General features: G+C 43.0%; 1 protein-coding gene across 1 annotated transcript in view; it reads right to left on the minus strand.

The window, feature by feature from the left end:
- Positions 1-9,085, minus strand: part of GPC4 (glypican 4) — a 102,562-nt gene that overhangs the window by 14,501 nt on the left and 78,976 nt on the right. The window contains exon 3 of the mRNA XM_077760810.1: positions 5,420-5,811. Coding sequence (XP_077616936.1) covers positions 5,420-5,811 — 392 coding nt within the window. The remainder of the gene's footprint in view (positions 1-5,419; positions 5,812-9,085) is intronic.

A 9,085-nucleotide genomic window follows, 5' to 3' on the forward strand; every position in this document is an offset into this window, starting at 1 on the left:
TGAGTGATGTGAGGAGTTTATTCAACAACTTCCTAGATTTGAATTCACTGAGCACTCACGAAGAAAGGAGGATGGGATGCTCCTATTTCCTTGAGAATAGGATGCTAAAGAGGTAACAAATATATGGAATAAACCAGGACCCAGTCAGGAATATTTGTAGGTATAGTGTGGGTAAAACTGAAGCATCGGCTATATTGACCGCCTTACAGAGGGCTCTATTTCTGTCCTGAGAGTATGCTGCTCAAGTTCCTCAGTCCTTCACACTCCTCACGCTCTTACCCTCCCACTCCCTTCCCAGCTAATTAGCTAGAGTCCTACCTTCCTCTTTGCAATTCTACTGTTTATAACAGTTGTGAGTGAAAACAAAGATTAAGTATTGAAAAGTGTCTACACCCTGCTTCTTAAAAACTTTTTGTACAGGGGCACCTGGGTGGCTTATTTGGTTAAGTGTTCGACTCTTGATTTCAGCTCAGGTCATGGTCTGACAGTTGGAGCCCGGCGTCGGGCTCTGTGCTAATAGCACAGCCTCTAGGGAAGCTCTAGCTCTCTCTCTCTGCCCCTCCCCCACATGCATGCATGCGTGTGTGTGTGTGTGTGTGTGTGCGCGCGCGCGCTCTTTCTCTCTTGTGCGCTCATGTGTGCTCTCTCAAAATAGATAAACTTAAAAACAGGCTTTTTGTATAGATTTCTAAAATTTATGTTTATAGTGATTGGGGAAACGGCAAAATAATTTGTGCAGTACTCTTGGATGCGTTGGGACACTGTGAATACACAAAAATGATGGGGGAGCAATGCAAATTGTTTTCAAGGCAGGACAACCATTCAGACATCACAATGGTAAAGCACCGATTTCTAATTCTAGCCCCTGTAGCTTGGGGTGGGGGTGCAGACATAGTCCCATTATGTCAGTGTTAATTGAAACCATGAGAAGGCAACTCTCTCTGGCACAGGAGCTGTTAGTTTCCGTGGTGCGTGGAACCTCTTGTGCCTTCCTGAAAGACCACAACCACAACAGACTGCACCCTTCCAGGCCAAACTGCTGCTAACGCAGGTAAATAAGAAATGCGTCATGAACCATGACAAGTAAGGATGGAGTAAGTAATACAGACATGTGTAGCACCAGAGTGCTCTTGAGCCATTTGTTACTAACTGAAGGGACCTTTCTGAAGCTGGGATTGTAAAGCTCAGTGGAGGAAGCTACAATCACTGGATGTGTGGGCCCAGAAATCTGAAGCAAGGCAAGTATACTTCAACTAAGAAGTGACTTTCTCTTGAAGTCAGTTAAACTTGCTGGTGCTAATGGCCCTTAAAGGTTTAGCAATCATCAAATCACTGCTAAACATGTTAACTATAACCCTCGTGTTGCAAAAGTCAGCGGGAAAAACAGGGCCTCCGATTACAGAGAGAAAAGTGGGACCACGTTTGAGGTACGTACACAGTAACCAGTCCCCAAGACCACGGTGCTTTTTTCATATCAGACTTTGAAAGACACCTTTGTAGATCGGGTGGGTAAGGAGGTGATGGTCTTGAAATGGGAAATCTATCCTCCACTCTGAAAGGTCTTTTTCAGGCCCAAGGTAACTAATTCTGTCGGACACCTAATGAATGTCTATTTCTTGGGCTGCTCTAGTTCTACCCTGTGGACTACCCTTCGACAGCAACCGGCAGTGGTGGGAACCCATATGAAAAACCAGCGCTTGGCTCCCCAAACTGGTCAAGAAGCTTATCTTATTAATCAAATATAGGGACTTTCCCCCAGCATGTTCAATTTGAAATAAGGTTTTGAAAGATCATTTACTGTCCTCCCTATACCACCGTCTATTAAAATTTTCCATTTCATAGCCATACTCCAAAAATTAGTGTAATAAATGTTTTCTCAAAGTATTCCTTGCATGCTTCTAAGCAGAAACATTACAGAGATGAGAGATTTTTTACATACTTTGTGTTTTAAGCCCTTTAGAAATTGATTTGATGCCCGAGTGTCTTATTATTGTGTAATTTAGATAACATAACCCAACTGAGCTGAAGGGTTTGCTTTTAAGTTAATCCTTAAGGCTACAAGAAGCTCAGTAGGGAAGCACAACGTCATTTAAAAAGTTTACAGGGCGTTTGGGTGGCTCGGTCGGTTGAGTGACCGACTTCGGCTCAGGTCATGATCTCGTGGTTCGTGGGTTTGAGCCCCGCATCGGGCTCTGTGCTGACAGCTCACAGCCTGGCGCCTGCTTCAGGTTCTGTATCTCCTTCTCTCTCTGCCCCTCCCCCACTTGTGCTCTGTTTCTCTCTCAAAAATAAACATTAAAAAAAAGACCTAAAAAAAAAAAGTTTCCAATACCAAATACAACCTTTAGAGCAGACATGAAAGAGTATTTTCAACTAAACAAGTGGCAAGTGATGTTTACTCAAAGTAAATTAAGCCTTACAGCTTGTGTTCGCTGTATTCTCACATAACAATGCAAATATCTCGTAGGCAGATATGAGAATACAGTGAATGTAGAATACACATCAACTCTGAAAGAAATTTAGGGTTATATTTAGAAAGGAACTTTCTCAAAACAGCTGAACAGTACTAAGGTACACAGGAAATCTTAAAAAAATTCATAGCAAAAGAAACATCAGAAATGGACTGCGACTCTTGTTTTGAGTCATATGCTCCTTATGGCATAGGCTAAGGGTGTTTGGATCTTATATAAAAGCCACTCTTACTGAGGATTTCCCACCATGAATTCTGAGAAGCAGAATTCTCAAGAAGAATGTAACACAGGGAAGCCACAGCTGCTTCCTTGTCCCCACCCCGGGAGAGGGGCTGGTGTGGGCAATGGCAAGCCTCCTGGCCCTCAACCTTCTCATCGGTAATGAAGGCTCTCGAAATCACTTCTTGTTTTATCTACAGCCGTCTACCCCAAGTGGGAAGTTCTGGAATCTCCGTTCTCTAAGGGGTCTCCAACTTAGCAAAGCCAGGCTAACCAGACCTGTGCTGGCCTGTCCCTTTGCCCAAGAACGGAAAGGGGGATCGTGAATGTAAAAGCAACCACTTTTCAGACGCTTGCAAAAAAGGCTTTCTACTCCTTGCTTTTCTCTTCAGAGCATGCACGCGCGCATGCGCAGACACACACACACACTCATTCAGGTCTGCCTATTCAGTTTAGGATGAAGCCGAAGACTTGCTGAAGAAGAGCAGATGTGTGAGGTGAGCTATGTAAATGACTTTGATCTAGAGTCCCTGTGCCTTGTTTCGGGACTCCGACATGAGCACTTGCAGGATTCATAATGGATGCTGCAGTTTAGGGATCAGATTATTCCTTTGATTATAACCACCATCCCCCTATGTGCACCCAGCCCCCCTCCTGGGCCCCAACAAATTGTTACAACTTATCAGGAAAATACCAGGAGAAAAAGAAGTGAATAGAAACATGCTGGAGAGAACTGTTTCCTGCAAGTTTCCGGCCTGGAGATGAGAGAGAACAAAAAAACTGAAATAATGAGGGCAACCAATCAATTAATCCTCCTACCACCCAATCCTAGTGCGAAATATCCTAGAAGCATCTCATTTTTATGGCACACATCCTTTAGAATCTTCTCTTCACTGGGTTAATGTAAGTTTCCCCTCTAACTAGGGTAACCTTGACTCCTGGTCTACGAGGGACAATCCTGGTTGCTTGTTAAAAATTAGTGGCACATATTGCCTGGGTAGGAATGGGAATGAGCACCTCTTGGTTTAGATGGTAAGCATCCTGGATTGGACAATAGATTAAATGGTCACTTGAACCCTAGATGAACTCTTTGCTAGGCAATCAGATTGATATTCTAGTTGTGTTGCTGAGTTTTTATTCTGACCTCTCCTTCAGTCCTCAAAACAACCAAACGGCCTGAGTAAAAGCTGCTGTCCTTATGACCGCAAATTGTTTTAGCAAACGGACTACAATTTAGCTTTTCCTCTGAGGGCTGAAATGTCATGGTACCAAGATGAGTCTTCCACAAGGTGACATGCCCCAGGGTTATTCTGTCCCTCCAGTGGTATAAGTCATGGAAGGGTAGAGGTGGAAACGCCTTCAAATTTTGCCTTTTTTTTCTGAAGAAGGGGGAGTAAAGGAGCCATACAACCATTTCCTCCTTGAAATCTTACTCAAAACACTCGACTTCGGAAAGAGGAAAGCAAAGCTTCTCTGGTGCAGCTAGGAGGCGAAGTCCCAGATGCAGAGTCTCACTGGAAAGCACCCCATGTTTCTCTGGCCTCTTCTCGAGGAGGCCTCTGAAACACCTTAGCTGGCCGCAGAGAACACAGTCCAATTCTTTTAATTTACAAATGAGGAAAACATGGCTCACTTCATCTGCTCTTGCCTACCTATCACAATTTCATTCTCTCTATTGGTGATCCTAGAAACAAAGCCGTAAGTCAAGAGCAGGTGGCCCACGCTAATTGTCATAAAAGACTCTGCCTTCTAAGGAGCTTGGAGTACACCTTAAAACATAACACAAGGAAACACGCAGTAATGGATGCTAAATACTGTTCCAGACTGTAACTAGCAAGCTCAAACCTAGTCACTCAAAGCAACTAAATATGGAGCCTGTTTCTTTCTCTGGAGGGGAAGTAGAATAGAAGCCAAAAGGAGTATGGCGATATTAAACTCATTTTGAAAATTAAGGTTCCAAAGTGAACATACAATCTGCTTCTAAGAATAGCTACCAAGGAAACCACTGAGAAGAATGATAATGCTCCTCACAGCACGGTTTCTAACTATATAGCGTAAGTTTATCAGGCCAAAGTGTGCGAGGGAAAAGGCAAGCGAAAGGAGAGAGAACAGAAGAAAACCGTTCTCGAGCCCATGGATTTTTCTACCTCTCAAACTGTCTTGTAAAATAAAACAACACAGGGGCGCCTGGGTGGCTCAGTTGGTTAAGCGTCCGACTTCAGTTCAGGTCATGTTCTATCTCATGGTTTGTGGGTTCAAGCCCACGTCAGGCTCTGTGCTGACATCTCAGAGCCTAGAGCCTGTCTTCAGATTCTGTGTCTCCCTCTCTCTCTGTCCTTCCCCTGCTCACGCGGTCTCTCTCAAAAATAAATATAGCATAAAAAAAATTTTTTAATGAAACATGGGGTGCCTGGGTGGCTCAGTCAGTTAAGTGTCAGACTCTTGATTTCAGCGTAGGTCATGATCTCAAAGGTTTGTGAGATCAAGCCCCACATCGGGCTCTGCGCTGCCCAAGTGGAGCCTGCTTGGGTCGGTCAGTCTCTCTCTCTCTCTCTCTCTCTCTCTCTCTCTCTCTGCCCCTACCCTGCTTTCCCGTGCTCTCTTTCTCTCTCTTACAACAAATAAATAATAAATGACAGGTAGGTAGGTAGGTAGGTAGGTAGGTAGGTAGGTAGATAGATAAAATGATACAACACAAAACAAAAACACAGGATGCAACCAGAACTTACCACGGACACTTTGCTCACTACATCTCTCGCGACTGCCAAGCCTTGAGCAAAAGTACGGGCTGCTACAAACGCACGAGTGACCTGCAACTTCAGTTTCCGAGGGACATCTCCAAAGGGCTTCAGCTGCTCGGTGTACTTGCTCACACATTCCAGATACTCATCTGTAAAGTGGTACTGGGAGTTCACCAGGCGGAACATCCGCTCCAGAAGGCGAGCCCAGAAGTCACTTAGCATTTCCTCCAGGTTGACGCTTCCTGCCACATAGTAGCGCTTCAGCTCTCCGAAGAGATCTTTAAATAGCTCAGAATTCTGCATGTATAAGCGGCCATATGTCTTCACAAACATGTCATTCAGGGATTTCTCTGCATTTTCCAGCAGTTCTTTGAAGAATTCTAAAAACAAAACAAAAAAAGAAGAAAAAGAAAGAAAGGGCTTTCAGTAACTAAACAACGGAGGGCTCCTCAGGTCAATTTTAAGACTTTAAAAAAAAAAAATCACAGAATTAAATTGGAAAACACACTCATATGGAAGGTGGATTTCTTTTGGGAGATGTGGCATTGCTAATCATTTGTCAATGAAAGGAAATCTAGGTCACAAGTCACAAGGGGGGGGGAGGGTATTTTAGACCAAGAACTTCTCGGAAGTCAATATAAAACCCATTCATTTCTCCCATTCAGTCACAAAGTAAATAAAGAACCAGATAAAAATGTTTACATGAAGTCTAAAACATGAGGTTTGCCAGAACTTTCTTGCCATAAGAGTCTAAACCAAAGCCAATGATGCCTCCTAACTGAAACATGACACCAGTGGACAGGTATTTTCAAAACAGGTTGTTTTACTTGGACACTATTTTTCCTTTTCTCCTCACATCTACAGGACATGAAAGAATGCAGCCTGGGAAATGCTAGTGGACAAGAAATAGAAGAAAATACCCTAAAAGCTAACATTGAGATTTTCTGAAAGTAAGTTCACAGGTATTCCCTGTGACATTAGTACAAACTGGGGTATCCAAGTTGACCTTGGGTTCTTAAAGGAGTCATATGGTAACATCATGAGATTCCTGGTGGGGAGGGGGAGAAAGAAATGTCTAACAGACTCAACCATAGATCTGGTGTATTTGTAAGACAACAGGGAAAACTACTGAAGAAAATAAGTAAGAATACCTGGTTATTCCAGACTTACTTTTTGGCCTAAGAGTTAAAGATATTAATCTCTTAGGTACACATAGCAAATTAGTTTCTCCTGAAGCTTTTCTTAGGCAGGTCAAAGAAGAGAAGAGCTAATGGTACACCTGTATCAATAATTCTTCAAGCATCTATGGTTGGTATGAAGATAAACACTTCACGACATCAAGTTTATAAGCAGGAAATGTACTAAATACCAAAGGAAAATATAAGGACCTCAATTAAGAAAATGCCTCCAGGGGCGCCTGGGGGGCTCAGTTGGTTGAGCACCTGACTGTTGGTTTTGGTTCAGGCCATGCTCTCACAGTGTGTGAGTTTGGGCCCCACATTGGGCTCTGCGCTGACAGTGCAGTCCTTGCTTGGGATTTATTTTCTCTCTCTCTCTCTCTCTCTCTCTCAAAAATAAATAAATAAACTTAACACACACCAAAAAAGAAAAAGTGCCTCCAAGCACACATGGAGCAGAAAATATGGTGCCTCCTTCAAAGCCAGAAGAACATTAACAATCTTACCAAAACGCAATAGTGCGACAAAGCCATTACCTTCTCATGTCGGGTGGGCAAATCAGAGGCTGAAAGCTGCTTCTAAATAGTTTCTCAAAACCTGGACTGGAAACACAGAAGCCTTTTGGAAGGGGTGTGTGTGACTTAGCTTACTTCCAAGAGATTCCATGCCTATGTCCCCAACACATCACCACACACAGTTGCTTGATGCTTGAGGCTGAAGTCCACAGTCTCCCGCATACCAGCTTTTCAAACTATGTGTGTTTTGTTTGTAGGGTAGTTTTGCACAGAGAACAGCTCTTTCCTTTTCCTTTGGTGGAGTTTTTCTTTCTACTACCACCTAACTTGTATTCCCTGAGCTTTCTTCAAGGAGAGAAAGGAAAATGATTCTCTCCAAAGAGTTAAAAAGTTGAGAGGCCAAGTCAACTCTTCACCTCCATTACAAGTGCACAGTTTGGCATTTTTACCAACGTTCTCTCCCCGGAATTAGACCAGAAAGTGTGCAAGGAGCTAGGGGAACTATATGAAAAGCATGACTCCAATCAGGTACCTGAGAGGCCTCGAATTCTCTCCAAAATCCTAAGTGATTCTCAAGTGTGGTCCCAAGACAGGCAAGCATCAACACCACATCACCATCACCAGGATACTTGTTAGTAATGCCAAGTTCATGGGCCCCACCCTAAAACCACTGGATCAGAGACCCTGGGGACAGAGCCCAACCATCTGCAACTCTGCTTGTGCTAGCGTTCGAGTGGCACTCACCTCTCAATAGCAATCAACACCAGCTCAGGGCTGTGCTAATATGAAGCATATGGGTTAAGCGTTTTAATTAGAGGAAAATGTCTTTCCAATGAATTGGGTTTTTAAATTTTTTTTCTTGCAATCGTGGGTGTGATCTATGATGTTTTCAGGGGGATCAATGTTCTTGTGTGGACGTCTCTACCAAGTGTGCAGATGCAGGTAGCACTTTTCTAGAATTCAAAGCTGGGAAGTCGTGCGGTACAGAGAGACCTGAAACGATCATCTGGTCCACTTCCCACACCTTGCTTGAATAGCCAGCATCTTTGCCAAGTGGCGCTGGCTCATCGAGGACATAAACAAGGCACATGGAGTTGTGTTAGTACATGTCCAGGCAGTTGCACACATAGCTCCCACATACTGGAAAAATAAAGCCTGGTCATTGAGATCAAAATGCAAGCCTTCTGTCAATCCAGTGCTACTAATATTTCACGATCCAAAAGAGAAGATTCCAAAGGTAACCACGGGTCCATCCTTAATATTGGATTTTTATTATATTACTCATAAAATTGGCACACATCATTGAGTGTAGAAATAGGATGTTGGAAAATTATTTGACTTGTGCTTGGATGACTCACTTAATAAGTAACTCTGAATACTCACATTTCTAGTGAATGGCATCTATAGTCATACAGGTTTTCAGGGTAGGAGCAGAGTGGCATTTCAAAGGTGTTTTAATTTAAAACATCTATAAAATGTCAGAGTCCATTGTTTAGGCTTCGAAGTGCTCCAGGTCAAAATGAAATGCTCAGACGCTGAACATTTTATGGAAAAAAATAAAAGTCTTAGAGTTCCTCATTCAGATCAAGAACACTGTGGGTTGGTGTAGCTCTGTATAACACAGCTTCGGAGTATAAGAGAAATGATCTAATTAAGAGGAGAAGTGATTTCAAACCGGCATGACCTCTGTCTAATACCATCATGGACCTTACTTTGTTTCCCATAATTCAAATTCGGTCTTGAAAGGGTGTGTCTGTGTGCGTGTGTATGTGTGTGTGTGTGTAAGCATGCATGCTGTGTGTTATGTTAATTTAACCTTTAAGAGATTAGCTTGGCGCTACATACATATTAAATTCTAATTCCTTTGATTGTTCAGAAAATTCATTTCCTTTCCTTCACACTTTAAAGACTCTTTAGTGTGGCTATGTAAGTTGCAAATATAAAGATCGTTTGAGTGGGCT

The sequence above is a fragment of the Crocuta crocuta genome, unplaced genomic scaffold (assembly GCF_008692635.1).
Source record: "Crocuta crocuta isolate KB4526 unplaced genomic scaffold, BGI_CrCroc_1.0 scaffold475, whole genome shotgun sequence".
Classification (NCBI taxonomy): domain Eukaryota; kingdom Metazoa; phylum Chordata; class Mammalia; order Carnivora; family Hyaenidae; genus Crocuta; species Crocuta crocuta.